Consider the following 15,709-nt stretch of genomic DNA (forward strand, 5'->3'; position numbering starts at 1 on the left):
ATTGCTAGGGCGTGGGGCCTAGAGCAGGAACAACTTCAAAGAGTCCAGTGGAGGGCAGAAGGGGAGGTATGGCTGGGGAAATGGCCAGGAGGGGAGATCAAAGAGATCAGCAGGATCCAGGTGGTAGGTTCATCTTTGTAAGGCACAGCAAGACGTAGGATTTTATCCTGGGTACAATGAGAAGCCATTGGGAGGCTTAGAACAGAGGTGCAGATCATTTATCTGCTGAAAATCTCCTCAAACTGCTATGAGAAGAATAGGAGATGGCATGAGTAGAAGCAGGAAGACCTGACAGGAGGCTAGTACACTTATCTGGATGAGAGAGAGTGTGGCTTGCATAAAAGGGAATGAATTAATGGCATTTTCAGCAACCTAGATGAGACTGGAGACTTATTTTAAGTGAAGTAACTCAGAAATGGAAAACCAAACATCGTATGTTCTCGCTTATAAGTGTGAGCTAAACTATGAAGATGCAAGGGCATAAGAAGGATACAATGGACTTTGGGGACTCCAGGGGATCAGGTGGGAAGGGGATGAGGGATAAGAGACTACCAGTTGGGTTCAGTGTATACTGCTCGGGTGATGAGTGCACCAAAATCTCACAAATCACCACTAAAGAAATTACTCATGTAACCAAATACCACCTCTTCCCCAAAAACCTATGGAAATAAAAGTAAATTAATTAAATAAAACAAAAATAAGAGAGAGAGTGTGGCTTGGACTAGAGCACACCTGTTAGGTGAAGAGAAATTAGGCACTCAGAATACATTTTGATGAATCAACAGGACCTTGATGAATTAAACTCTGGAAGAGAATGATCTAGTGGTTTTTCAAGTCTTCACTTCCACAGAAAAGGAAACTGCAGCCCAGAACATTTAAGCAATTTGCTCAACGTCACATAGCTTGTGTATGTAAAGACAGGATGCAGACAGATTTCCTGTTTCCAAATCTTTTAGTTTCTTCACTGCAATCTACTGTATCTTTCAGGGTGCATTACAAGGGACAAGTCAGCTTATATCCAAAGGGAGAAAGCTTCACTTACAGGTTTTCCCAGGAGCAGAGACACTGACGCCTTCTCCATCTGTGTAGATGGGAGTCACTGTGACTTTGTATTCAGTATCAGGAAGCAGAGGCTTCAGAAGGAGATTGTTCTGGCTTCCAGGCACCATAACCTGAACAAAAAAGCAAAGGACCACAGTCTTAGTGAGACCTGTTTCCACTGATTTGCTAATGAAGCACAACTTTACACATTTTGAAACAATCAAAAGCAAACAGATGTGCTTTGAGAGTGAGTAGAAAAGAAAGGGCATTCGTGCAAAAGCATTTCTTCCTGAAATTCCCATCATAGTAACCCTTAGTTTATAATCACTAATACAGAAGGTTTAAATTTGATGCTCTTAAGCTCTAAGGAATATTCTTCTCTCAACATCTTCTTGGCATTTGTAAAGTATCCATAAGAGAGAATAATGGCCTGTTTAGATAGCAGGTGTCTATGGATTGGGAGAGTTCATTCTATAATCCAGCCTGCTGCTTATCATTTTTTGTTTTACTTAAGTATCCTCTTGCAAAGTCAGCCTTCCATTCTTTCCTGCTTCAGAGATAATCAGACTCCAGCATTTTCTTCTTTCAGTTAGAAAGGATGGACCCTAGCCAAGAGCAACAGAACCACACATTAAAGCCAAGTTTTCTTGAGCTGAAGCATATTTACCAGCAACACTAAAAAATGGTGCAGCTTTTTTATTTCTGAAAGGAGTTGTCTTCCTCAATCTAGAATCACCATCACTCTGTGTCTAAAAGGCTGTCCCCACAAAAAAGAAAAGGAGCAGTGGGTTTGACATCGCACAAGTGAGTGCAGGGCGCCATGTGGCGGCTGTGTGAACTCTGCCACCTCGAAAAGAATCGTCTGGACCAGAAAAGCCACATGGTCTCAGTGCTAAAACCACAAAACTTTCTGTCTGTGCTCCAGGAGTGAGGAGCTGGCCCATCACCGGGCCATTTAAAGAACTTAATCATGGCTGGAAAAGTGCTAGGATGTAAGAACTGACTCAAACGGGTTTAAGGGAGTCACAAGACCAGGACAGCTGGAGTTACTTTTCAAGTGCTGGGTAAAATGCCAGCAGGCAAAGGGCGATGCTGTCTCCTTCTGGATGAAGGAAGGAACCTATAAATCATGGAATAAGCCCTAGAAAGCCTCGAGTTGAACCCAGAAGCAGCTGTTGCTAAGATATTGCTAAGCTTTAAAAGCAATTTTTTAAATATGAAGAGAGGAAATCTAAATTAGGTGATTTTATGTGAGATTAATATGATTTTGCTCCTCATCGGAAAGGGCCATTGAAATGTACAGGTCTGAATTGATGTGTGGACTCGGGGTCCTGAGAAGGAGATATTTACAAAGGAGCTCTGCTTTATTCCAGAATGAGTTAGACGGCCCTAGCACTAAGAAAGGGTAAGAGAAGAATTGAGGTTGCCCTGACTTGTATTACTCCATCAACATAGCTTCCCTCAGAGTGTTTCTCTTAAATGTAACCCAGCTGAAGCAGAGCCTGGGCATTCATTTCAATCTGTCCATCTAGCAAACCACCCATGTTGATGTTAAATAATGTCTTCTTTCAAACTGAGAAGCACACGGTCTTGGAATTAACCAATTAAATTTAGTTCATGGAATACTAAAAAACAGTGTGACTGTTTTAGAAGACTCATTAGCTTGCCAGGAGTAGTTGCTGTGATTTATAGTAAGAGGTCTCCCTTACCTAGCAATTATTATGTGCCAGGTGCTGCTGTAAGCATTCTGATATAGCATATGCAGACTGAGTAAACCTTATCAGAAATGCTTGAGACCAGAAGTGTTTTGGATTTGAGATTTTGTTAGATTCAGGAATATTTGTAGATGCATAAGGAGGTATCTTGGGGATTAGACCCAAGTCTAAACACACTATTCATTTACATTTCATATATACTTTATATACATAATCTGAAGGTAATTTTATACAATATTTTTAATAATTTTGTGCATAAAACAAAGTTTGTGTTAATTACTTCTATGTGAAATTTTCCACTTGTAGCATCACGTCAGTGTTCAAAATGTTTTGGATTTTGGAGCATTTCAGATTTTGAATTTTAGGATTAGGAATTCTCAATCTATAATTCACTTAATCTTCACTACCTCCTTTTGAAATATGGGGTAACGTCACACTCATTTCACAGATGAGAAAAGTGAGGTCCATAGAGCTATTGAGTAAAAGAGCCATTCCGAAACCTCAAGAATCTTGTCTGGGCCTTTGTCCTCTACTCCACATGACTGCGCCACTTGAACTTTCTTACCCTATTGATACTCATTCTCAAGAGTAAAAAGCAATCTCCTCTTGGGTATGCAAAGTTCCTCTTGCCTGGCCTCTGCTTGTTTGGACAAAGCAAAGTAAAAAAATGTGCTCCTACTAAAAACAAATGCTGCAGGTCAGAACAGATGCTGGTTTTATTTATAAAACAATTCTGTAAAAAATGTTCATGGTTAGATGGGATGCAAATATAACTAGTGAGCTTCATGCTTTTATTTTTTTTCAGAAATGGATTTTCATGTCTGGCCCTAATATCACCCAAAGCTTTTCAGAGCAACCTGGACCACATCCAACCAGCTGTTCCTGCAGTAGAAAGAGGATTCCCTGTATCTTGCTGTGTTCCCATCTTATGAAGTTCAGTTCTACATAGTGATTCTCAAACTCTTTGTGGTGAAGGACTAAGTGGTGGTGGTGGTGGTGGTGGTGGTGTCATTTTAATTCCCATCCATTGCAGACCAGTATTTGTAAAATACGATAAAACCAAGTGGTTAGAAAAGTGATCATGTTCTCAGGTTGTTGCAGTAATGTCAAATGGCTATCAATGTTTCTAAAATGTTAATCTTAATATCTGAACTTATCATGTAGTCATCTAGCAGACTGAGTCACACTTTGAGTATTCTTCCTCTAGACATATTCTTGCAACCCAGAATTCAGGTTAGAGCTACAGATTTTTATACTTAGGCTCTAGAAAATTCTGAAATCCTGACTAGCCTTTTAAAATAAATGAGAGACCTTCCTATCCTGAAAACAAAATGTATAGCAATGTCATTGCCACTCCTCCACATTCCAAGACAGAGTTGAAAGTCAATCCTTATAAAATATGTGACAGGTACTACAATTTTATTTCTAAGAATTCAAAGATTTTTTTTAATCTAGAAATATTTGATAGGTATAATTATATCTAGAACATATAGAAACACTTCATTTACCTCAACTGGAAACGTAAATTAAATTCCCCTTGTTTTACATATATTTAAGCTGAACTTTGGTCTATGATGTTATAGTACACAGTGTATAACATATACATACACTATTGTCCAACTTCAATACACAAGCTTATCATTTATTTGTGTAAATTTAATCAGCCTTGAGAGTTAAGGAAGGTTTGGTATTCCTCTTATCTTGACACATTTCCTTTCTTGATTTCATAATATGTCTTAGCCATCTGTCTTTCTGTGCCATACGTTATTATTTTAAGATGTCATTTGGCCCATGTGATTTCAAGACCCTTGGACTTTAATACAGATGTGCCTCTGCCTGTCCACCTTAGTTTCATAATCTAAATTTACATGCAGTCCACTTTCTGTCTCCAGTCATAATACATTGCATTTATATTGCAGTAACAGTTCATAAAACACTGATATAAATTTTCAAAGAACCCTCAGATGAGTCCCTGAGAGGGTGCCTATAAATCAAGTGTGCACATATCCTATTTAATTAAAATCCTCTAAAGGAGCTTGATACTTAAAGAATTCTACAGTAGGTTCTTCTGTCTAGCAAAAGAGAGAAAGAGAAAAAAAAAAACAGTTTTGTGCAGCAAATAAGCACCACCAAATTTATCAATATTTTTCATTTTTACTACAGGTTTGTTTAACTGGGTCAGAGTGTTTAAGACTTTTGATCTTTTTTTCCCTTCATCTAGGTGTCCAACTATTTCAAAAATAAACAGTGTGAAATGAAAGAAAGTAGAAAAGGAAAAATTATCTAGAGACAACCCAAAGTAAATATTATTATTATTTTACCTTGCATAGCTTATGAGTGCATGCATGAGATTAAATTGTTATTCTTTCCAAATGAACAGGAATAATTCACTAAGAAGCTTAATGTATTTCTTAGAAAGAGTAAAAAACAAAAAGCAAACAAACCAAAAATAAAATTTAAAAAAGCCTCTCACTCTGGGAAGTTTTCACGGGCTCATTTTTAGGAACTAAATTACAGTATGAGAAAAATAACACAGAAAATAAAATATCACAACTTATATATTTAATTACCATTCCTAACCAAAATTTTATTTCATTTTTTTTAATTTGCCAATCGTGAACCATTTGAAGTGTATGGTCTGAGTGAATTTGTAATTCAACCTATTTTGTTCAAGAATCCATTCACTTTTCAAAAGTACTCCCAGAACAGTATAATGGCCTTCTGGCTATTCACAGTAGGTGTGGTCTATCACTATGTCCTGTAATATTTCCTCCATTAGTCAGAAATGAAGTACTTTCCTTAAAGGATTTTGGGCTCAAATAGTTGTTTGTATAAGCACATAAATAAAAATAACTTCCCATTGAAGCCTTTTTGAGAAAGGAAGGCAAATGAATGATAATGTTATACTTGAGCAATAATAAATCTTGTAGACTTCTTTCCCAGAGTGTCAGAAATAATGCAGCAGAGGGCAAGAAATGCAAGCAATGAGCTAAATAAACATATTTTATAACTCAAAAGAAAAATTCTTCTGGATGCATACTGGTGTTACCTGGTTTGATCAGAAACATGTATAAGAAAGAATTTTCAGGTTCTAGACTAAAAGGAATTATAATGATATAGTGTAAATTTAGAATACATGGGAAGGCCATGATTAAAAGCGTACCAGGCCATGATTAAGGGTGTATCACTGATTTTGGTGCCCGGGCAAGATGACCAAATAGGAACAGCTCTGGTCTGCAGCTCCCAGTGAGACCAATGCAGAAGGCAGGTGATTTCTGTATTTCCAACTGAGGTACCCAGTTCATCTCATTGGGACTGGTTAGACAGTAGGTGCAGCCCATGGAGGGTGAGCATAAGCAGGGTGGGACATCGCCTCACCCAGGAAGCACAGGGGATTGGGGAACTCCCCCTCCCCTAGGCCAAGGGAAGCCATGAAGGACCATGCTGTGAGGGACAGAGCTATCCAGCCCAGACACTATGCTTTTCCCATGGTCTTTGCAACCTGCAGACCAGAAGATTCCCACGGGTGCCTATACCACCAGGGCCCTGGGTTTCAAGCACAAAGCTGGGTGGCCATCTGGGCAGACACTGAGCTAGCTGCAATAATTTATTTTCATACCCCAGTGATGCCTGGAATGCCAGTGAGACAGAACCATTTACTCCCCTGGAAAGGGGACTGAAACCAGGGAGCCCAGTGGTCTTGCTCAGCAGATCCGACCCCCACAGAGCCCAACAAGCTAAGATCCACCATCTTGAAATTCTCACTGCCAGGACAGCAGTCTGAAGTCAACCTGGGATGCTCGAGCTTGGTGGCAGGAGGGGCGTCTGCCATTAGTAAGGCTTGAGTAGGCAGTTTTCCCCTCACAGTGTAAACAAAGCTGCCTGGAAGTTTGGATTGGGCAGAGCCTACCGCAGTGCCACAAAACCACTGTAGCCAGATTGCCTTTCTAGATTCCTCGTCTCTGGGCAGGGAATCTCTAAAAAAAAGGCAGCAGCCCCAGTCAGGGGCTTATAGATAAAACTCTCATCTCCCTGGGACAGAGCACCTAGGGGAAGGGGTGGCTGTGGGCGCAGGTTCAGCAGACTTAAATGTTCCTGCCTGATGACTCTGAAAAGAGCAGTGGACCTCCCAGCACAGTGCTTGAACTCTGCTAAGGGACAGACTGCCTCCTCAAGTGGGACTCTGAACCCCATACCTCCTGATGGGGAGATATCTCCTAGCAGGAGTCGACAGACACTTCACACAGGAGATCTCCAGCTGGCACCTGACAGGTGCCCCTCTGGAATGAAGCTTCCAGAGGAAGGAGCAGGCAGCAATCTTTGCTGTTCTGCAGCCTCCACTGGTGATACCCAGGCACACAGGGTCTGGAGTGGACCTCCAGCAAACTCCAGCAGACATGCAGCAGAGGGGTCTGACTGTTAGAAGGAAAACTAAAAAATAGGAAGCAATAGCATCAACATCAACAAAAAGGACGACCACTCAAACCCCATCCAAAGGTCACCAGCATCAAAGACCAAAGATGGACAAATCCATGAAGATGAGAAAAAAAAACAACGCAAAAAGGCTGAAAATTTCAAATGCCCCTTCTCCTCCAAAGGATCACAATTCCCCCAGCAAGGGAACAAAACTGCACGGAGAATGAGTTTAATGAATTGACAGAAGCAGGCTTCAGAAGGTGGGTAATAACCAACTCCTCCGAGCAAAAGAGAACATTCTAACCCAATGCAAGGAAGCTAAGAACCTTGATAAAACATTACAGGAACTGCTAACCAGAATAATCAGTATAGAGAAGAACATAAATGACCTGATGGAGCTGAAAAAAACAACGTAAGAACTTCGTGAAGCATACATAGGTATAAATAGCCAAATTGATCAAGTGAAAGAAAGGATATCAGAGATTGAAGATCAACTTAACGAAATAAAGTGTGAAGACAAGATTAGAGAAAACATAATAAAAAGGAACGAACAAAGCCTCCGAGAAATATGGGACAATGTGAAGAGACCAAATCTGCATTTGATTGGTGTACCTGAAAGTGACAGGGAGAATGGAACCAAGTTGGAAAACACACTTCAGGATATTATCCAGGAGAACTTCCCCAACCTAGCAAGACAGGCCAACATTCAAATTCAGGAAATACAGACATCACAAAGATACTCCTTGAGAAGAGCAACCCCAATCATCAGATTCACCAAGGTTGAAATGAAGGAAAAAATGTTAAGGGCAGCCAGAGAGAAAGGTCGGGCTACCCACAAAGGGAAGCCCATCAGACTAACAGCAGATCTCTCTGCAGAAACTCTACAAGTCAGAAGAGAGTGGGGGCCAACATTCAACATTCTTAAAGAAAAGAATTTTCAACCCAGAATTTCACATCCAGCCAAACTAAGCTTCATAAGTGAGGGAGAAATAAAATCCTTTACGGACAAGCAAATGCTGAGGGATTCTGCCACCCCCAGGCCTGCCTTACAAGAGGTCCTGAAGGAAGTACTAAATATGGAAAGGAAAAACCAGTACTAGCCACTGCAAAAACATACCAAATTGTAAAGACCATTGACACTATGAAGAAACTGCATCAACTAACGGGCAAAATAACCAGCTAGCATCATAATGACAGGGTCAAATTCACACATAACAATATTAACCTTAAATGTAAATGGGCTAAATGCCCCAATTAAAAGACAGACTGGCAAACTGGATAAAAGTCAAGACCCATTGGTGTGCTGTATTCAGAAGACTCATCTCACATGCAAAGACACACACAGACTCAAATTAAAGGGAAGGAGGAATATTTACCAAGCAAATGGAAAACAAAAAAGAAAAAGAAAAAGCAGGGGTTGCAATCCTAGTCTCTGATAAAACAGACTTTAAGCCAACAAAGATCAAAAAAGACAAAGAAGGACATTACATAATGGTAAAGGCATCAATGCAACAAGAAGAGCTAACTATCCTAAATACATATGCATCCAACACAGGAGTACCCAGATTCATAAACCAAGTTCTTAGAAACCTACAAAGAGACTTAGACTCCCACACAATAATATTGGGAGACTTTAACACCCCACTCTCAATATTAGACAGACAAATGAGACAGAAAATTACCAAGGATATCCAGGACTTGAACTCAGGACTTGGACCAAGAGGACCTAACAGACATCTATAGAACTCTCCATTCCAAATCAACAGAATATACATTCTTCTTAGCACCACATCGCACTTATTCTAAAATTCACCACATAATTGGAAGTAAAACACTCCTTACCAAATGCAAAAGAATGCAAATCATAACAAACAGTCTCTCAGACCACAGTGCAATCAAATTAGAACTCAGGATGAAGAAACGCACTCAAAACTGCACAACTACATGGAAAATGAACAACCTGCTCCTGAATGACTACTGGGTAAATAACAAATTCAAGGCAGAAAAGAATATGTTCTTTGGAACCAATGAGAACAAAGACACAACGTACAAGAATCTCTAGAACACAGCTAAAGCAGTGTTTAGAGGGAAACTTATAGCACTAAATGCCCACAGGAGAAAGCTGGAAAGATCTAAAATCAACACCCTAACATCACAGTTTAAAGAACTAGAGAAGCAAGAGCAAATAAATTCAAAAGCTAGCAGAAGACAAGAAATAACTACGATCAGAGCAGAATTGAAAGAGACAGAGACATGAAAAGCCCTTCGAAAAATCAGTGAATCCGGGAGCTGGTTTTTTGAAAAGATTAAAAAAATAAATAGACCACTAGCCAGACTAATAAAGAAGAAAAGAGAGAAGAATCAAGTAGACACAATGAAAAATGGTAAAGGGGGCAGGGGTGGTGCACGCCTGTAATCCCAGCACTTTGGGAGGCCAAGGCGGGCAGATCACAAGGTCAGGAGTTCGAGACCAGCCTGGCCAACATGGTGAAACCCCGTCTCTACTAAAAAAATCAAAAATTAGCCGGGCATGGTGGGGGGTGTCTGTAGTCCCAGCAACTCGGGAGGCTGAGGCAGGAGAATCGCTGGAACCCAGGAGGTGGAGGTTGCAGTAAGCTGAGATCATGCCACTACTCTCCCAGCCTGGGCAACAGAGTGAGACTCCATCGCAAAAAAAAAAAAAAAAAAAAAGATAAAGGGGATATCACCACTGATCCCACAGAAATACAAACTACCATCAGAGAATACTATAAATACCACTATACAAATAAACTAGAAAATCTAGAAGAAATGGATAAATTCCTGGACACATACACCCTCCCAAGACTAAACCAGGAAGAAGTTGAATTCCTGAATAGACCAATAACAAGTTCTGAAATTGAGGCAGTAATTAATAGACTACCAACCAAAAAAAGCCCAGGACCAGATAGATTCACAGCCAAATTCTGATGAAGGTACAAAGAGGAGCTGGTACCATTCCTTCTAAAACTATTTGAAGCAATAGAAAAAGAGAGACTCCTCCTTAACTCTTTTTATGAGGTCAGCATCATCCTGATACCAAAACCTGACAGAGACACAACAAACAAAGAAAATTTCAGGCCAATATCCCGGATGAACATTGATGCAAAAATCCTTGATAAAATACTGGCAAACCGAATCCAGCAGCACATTAAAAAGCTTATCCACCACGATCAAGGCAGCTTCATCCCTGGGATGCAAGGCTGGTTCAACATTCACAAATCAATAAATATAATCCATCAAATAAACAGAATCAATGACAAAAACCACATGATTATCTCAATAGATGCAGCAAAGGCCTTCAATAAAATTCAACATCACTTCATGCTAAAAACTGTCAATAAACTAGGTGCTGATGGAACGTATTTCAAAATAAAAAGAGCTATTTATGACAAACCCACAGTCAATATCATACTGAATGGGCAAAAGCTGGAAACATTCCCTTTGAAAACTGGCACAAGACAAGTGTGCCCTATCTCACCACTCCTATTCAACATAGTATTTGAAGTTCTGGCCAGGGCAATGAGGCAAAAGAAAGAGATAAAGGGTATTCAAACAGGAAGAGAGAAAGTCAAATTGTCTCTATTTGCAGATGACATGATTGTATATTTAGAAAACCCCATCGTCTCAGCCCCAAATCTCCCTAAGCTGATAAGCAACTTCAGCAAAGTCTCAGGATACAAAATCAATTGCAAAAGTCACAAGGATTCCCATACACCAATAATAGACAAACGGAGAGCCAAATCATGAGCAAACTTCTATTCACAATTGCTACAAAGAGAATAAAATACCTAGGAATCCAACTTACAAGGGATGTGAAGGACCTCTTCAAGGAGAACTACAAATCACTGCTCAAGGAAACAAGAGAGGACACAAGCAAATGGAAAAACATTCCATGCTCATGTATAGGAAGAATCAGTATCATAAAAATGGCCATATTGCCCAATGGAATTTATAGATTCAGTGTTATTCCCATCAAGCTACCATTGACTTTTTTCACAGAATTAGAAAAAACTACTTTAAATTTCACATGGAACCAAAAAAGAGCCCATATAGCCAAGACAATCCTAAGCAAAAAGAACAAAGCTGGAGGCATTACACTATCTGACTTCAAACTATAGTACAAGGCTACAGTACCCAAAACAGCTTGGTATTGGTACCGAAACAGATATATAAACCAATGGAACAGAACAGAGACCTCAGAAATAACACCACACATCTACAATCATCTGATCTTTGACAAACCTGAAAAAAAAAAAAAAAAAAAAAAAAAAACAAGCAATGGGGAGAGGATTCCCTATTTGATAAATAGTGTTGGGAAACCTGGCTAGCCATAGGAAGAAAACTGAAACTGGACTCCTTTCTTACACCTTATACAAAAATGAACTCAAGATGGATTAAAGATTTAAACATGAGACCTAAAACCATAAAAATCCTGCAAGAAAACCTAGGCAATACCATTCAGGACAGAGGCATGGGCAAAGACTTCATGACTGAAACAGCAAAAGCAATTGCAACAAAAGCCAAAATAGACAAATGAGATCTAATTAAACTAAAGAGTTTCTGCACAGCAAAGGAAACTATCATCAGAGCGAACAGGTAACCTACAGAATGGGAGAAAAATTTTGCAATTTATTCATCTGACAAAGGGCTAATATCCAGAATCTACAAGGAACTTAAATAAATTTACAAAACAAAAAACAACCCCATAAAAAAGTGGGAGGAGGATATTAACAGACACTTTTCAAAAGAATACATTTATGCAGCCAACAAACATATGAAAAAACAAAAAAAGTTCATCATCATTGGTCATTAGAGAAACTCAAATCAAAACCACAATGAGATATCATCTCATGCCAGTTAGAATGGCAATCATTAAAAAGTCAGGAAACAACAGATGCTAGAGAGGATGTTTAGAAACAGGAACACTTTTACACTGTTGGTGAGACTATAAATTAGTTCAACCATTGTGGAAGACAGTGTTGCGATTCCTCGAGGATCTAGAACTAGAAACACCATTTGACCCATCAATCCCACTACTGGGCATATACCCAAAGCATTATAAATCATTCTACTATTACGATACATCCACACATGTTTATTGCAGCACTATTCACAATAGCAAAGACTTGGAACCAACCCAAAGGCCCATCAATGATAGACTGGATAAAGAAAATGTGGCACATATACACCACGGAATACTATGCAGTTATAAAAAAGGATGAGTTCATGTCCTTTGCAGAGACATGGATGAAGCTGGAAACCATCATTCTCAGCAAACTAACACAGGAACAGGCAACCAAACACCGCACGTTCTCACTCGTAAGTGGGAACTGAACAATGAGAACACATGGACACAGGGAGGGGAACAGCACACACCGGGGCCTGTTGGGGGTGTGGAGCAAGGAGAGGGATAGCATTAGGAGAAATATCTAATGTAGATGATGGGTTGATGGGTGCAGCAAGTCACCATGGCCCATGCATACCTATGTAAAAACCTGCATATTCTGCACATGTATCCCAGAACTTAAGTATAATAAAAATAGTAATCATAATGATAAACAAATTAGAAAAAAAGAGTGTATCATTTAGAAAAAGGAAAGATAGATAAAACAACTCAAAGAAAACTCAATGTAAAAAATCTAAATCCCTGAGGGGATACACCCATGTTAAGAATAATTAGAAATGACTATAAATCTGCTCAATATGAATTGATGTCAATGAAAAATATAACTATTGGTTAATGGATGGTATTTTATTAAGAATATTTTCACTATACCATATAGAAGACATTTTCTGTGTCCTTTGCTTAAAAGTTTTTTATCAGATTTCCAAGGGCAGAAGAAATTACTTTCTATATTAAACTTTTACACATATCTACACATACATATATACAGATACAAGTGCATATGGCCTTTTATGATCCAACTTTGGTGCTTGAACAGGTGATTGAGGCAGCAGAAGAGAAGCAACATTTGAAACAATGTTCAGAAGTTATTAACTTGGAGCAAGTTGTACATGGAGCAAGTTTTGGATATATAAAGGTCACTAAGAAGCCAGTAGTGGAGTCAGATTAACAGAGAACATTAGTTTCTGGAGATGGCAGAGTCACCAAGAAATGAGCAGTAAAGTTTGCATTGATCTCCAAAGACAGTCTTGTTAGTTGTGTTAGTAACATCTGCAGAGTTTCTAGTCAGTTGAATTTGTACAGACCGTTCCTACCACTTCTTCCTCGGGGTCCCCTTGAACTGTCAGGTAGGTCACCCTAAACTGCTGCACATCGCTGTCAGAAATGTCCCATTTTACCCGCAGGCTAGAAGTGGTTTCATCACCTACAACCAGGTTTCTGATTCCTGTCTGGAAAACTGGAATAAACACAACCAAATATTAAAAAACTTTTAACCCATCATATTCCAAAATGAGCCACAGAGACTACCTGTGGGGTGACAGCAAGCATCATTTAATGTATCCCTGTAACATAGATGTATATGAGGCGAGAAGAGCTCAGCTGTGGTGCTTAATGGGGAGGCAAGATACCTACTAGCAGCAAATAAAAGTGGGATTAAGAGATGCTTACAAGATGAGACCATGGAGCCCTCAAAACTGTCAGTTCTGTATATGCACTAGTAAAAAGAACTGGGAAGAAGCCCTGAGACTAGAAAAACAGGCAGTGGAACCCAAAGTGTGGTCATGAAAACCTCACACTAGTGCTCTGTGGACAAGTGGGCACAGTGGGCCAGATCTTGCCCACCTCTGTGTGCAATCCAGCATCCAACACACATCACAATCACCTGCCCTAGCCCCCATTTCTGTTCTAACACTTGTGATTCAAAGCACAAATCTGCACTCAGGTTGCCTTTATCCATTCAGCCCACACAGACACGATCTTTTTTCTGATACTTGTCCAAACTCCTTTACCCATGTTTCCTGGCACATTTGTGCTCACCTCAAGGTGTCTGCTCCCTTATTTGTCACATTTCTTTTCTCTTCTACTACCAACTTCATTTCCCTTTGACCATCTCTTCTCATTCTCCTTTCTCTTCATTCATGTATTAATTCATTTAGAAAATATTCATTGAACTTTTTCTGTGTGTCAGACTGTTAGGGCTTTGGTTTTCATACAGTTATTAACTCAACAAAAATAGTAAAAGTGTCACAGGGGAGGTAGGAGATTGACATTTACCTGGCAACATTGCAGGGGGGCTACCAGGCAATGGGAATGGGAGGAAACGTCTCACATTCAGGGCAAGGAGTTTGGGATGGAAAGAGAAAAATAGGGGAAGCATAGGAAATATGGTTGAGGCCAGGAAGGGAAGCAGGACCCAACTAGGAAGGATCTTGGATGCTATGAAAAAGACTTCAGAGCACAAAGAAGGCTTGATAAGGATTAACTGAGGAATGAATGAATCAACGAATGGGTAATGGACGACCACTGAAGTGTCTTAGAGAAGTAAATAAACGATATTATCAAACTTCTGTTTTACCAGGTTGACTCTGACAACTAGTTGGAAGGTGTATTGCAGTGAAGGGGAAAGCTAAGCTGAGAGAGGAAACAACTAATGTAGGAAAAACAATAGACCAGCCAAGTCTCAGTTACCCACACAAATGCAAGGAAAACATGATAAGAATAATTCTCAACAAGACCAGGCATGGTGGCTCATGCCTGTAATTCCAGAACTTTGGGAGGCCGAGAAAGAAGGAACATTTGAGCTCAGGAGTTAAAGACCAGCCCGGGCAATATGGCGAGACCTCATCTCTACTAAAATTCAAAACAATTAGCCAGGCGTGGTGGCACATGCCTGTAGTCCTAGCTACTTGGGGGGATGAGGCAGGAGGATCGCATGAGCCCAGGAAGTCAAGGCTGTGGTGAGCCTTGATCATGCCACTGCACTCCAGGCTGGATGACAGAGTGAAACTCTAAAAGAAAAGAAGAGGAATTCTCAACAGAGAGCAACAGAAGTCACTGAGATAAAGAGGAAAGCAAAGACCCCTGGGGAGGCAGCTATGTTAACATTCCAGGTAAGGTACATGAGCATCCAAGGCAAAGATGAAAGAAGTAGAGTGATGTATCAGTTAGATCAGTTGACTAGGAGATCCATAGTGGCAAGGAAGATGTTGAGAGGCTCTGAGAGGTGTGAAATTTGAACCAGTATGCCAGAAAAGGAAGGGCGGGTCATCTATTTTCCTATTTAATAATAAATAAAACCAGGATAACATAATATCTGTTTACATGAAAAATTTAAAGTGGGTAAACAGGCTACTATTTGACCTTACCTGAAGTCACAGGCGTGGTAGGCACCATGGTTGTAGCTGGTTCTGTCCAAAAACTGTCAACTAAAAGCAATATATTACTTAAAAATGCTGTAAAAATAATAATTGTCCATTTTTATATAGCATTTTGTAGCTTTCAAAGAACATTTCACCTATATTATCTCACTTGCCTGCCACAACAAACATGACTATGGTTAGAAGACCAAAGAAGTGAATTGTAAGTAAGACAGACATACCTGTTCCACAGA

The 15,709-nt window shown here is 39.8% G+C and overlaps 1 protein-coding gene across 3 annotated transcripts in view; it reads right to left on the reverse strand.

Annotated features, from left to right (window-relative positions):
* Positions 1–15,709, reverse strand: part of COL14A1 (collagen type XIV alpha 1 chain) — a 256,610-nt gene that overhangs the window by 140,103 nt on the left and 100,798 nt on the right. For 2 of the 3 annotated variants that reach the window (XM_010381456.2, XM_030938098.1), the window contains exons 18-20: positions 15,465–15,524; positions 13,404–13,555; positions 1,043–1,172 (exon numbers count right to left, since the gene is read on the reverse strand). In XM_010381456.2, coding sequence (XP_010379758.1) covers positions 1,043–1,172; positions 13,404–13,555; positions 15,465–15,524 — 342 coding nt within the window. The remainder of the gene's footprint in view (positions 1–1,042; positions 1,173–13,403; positions 13,556–15,464; positions 15,525–15,709) is intronic. The other variant, XM_030938097.1, reaches the window with a different exon arrangement.

Source organism: Rhinopithecus roxellana, chromosome 9, assembly GCF_007565055.1.
Source record: "Rhinopithecus roxellana isolate Shanxi Qingling chromosome 9, ASM756505v1, whole genome shotgun sequence".
Classification (NCBI taxonomy): Eukaryota; Metazoa; Chordata; class Mammalia; order Primates; family Cercopithecidae; genus Rhinopithecus; species Rhinopithecus roxellana.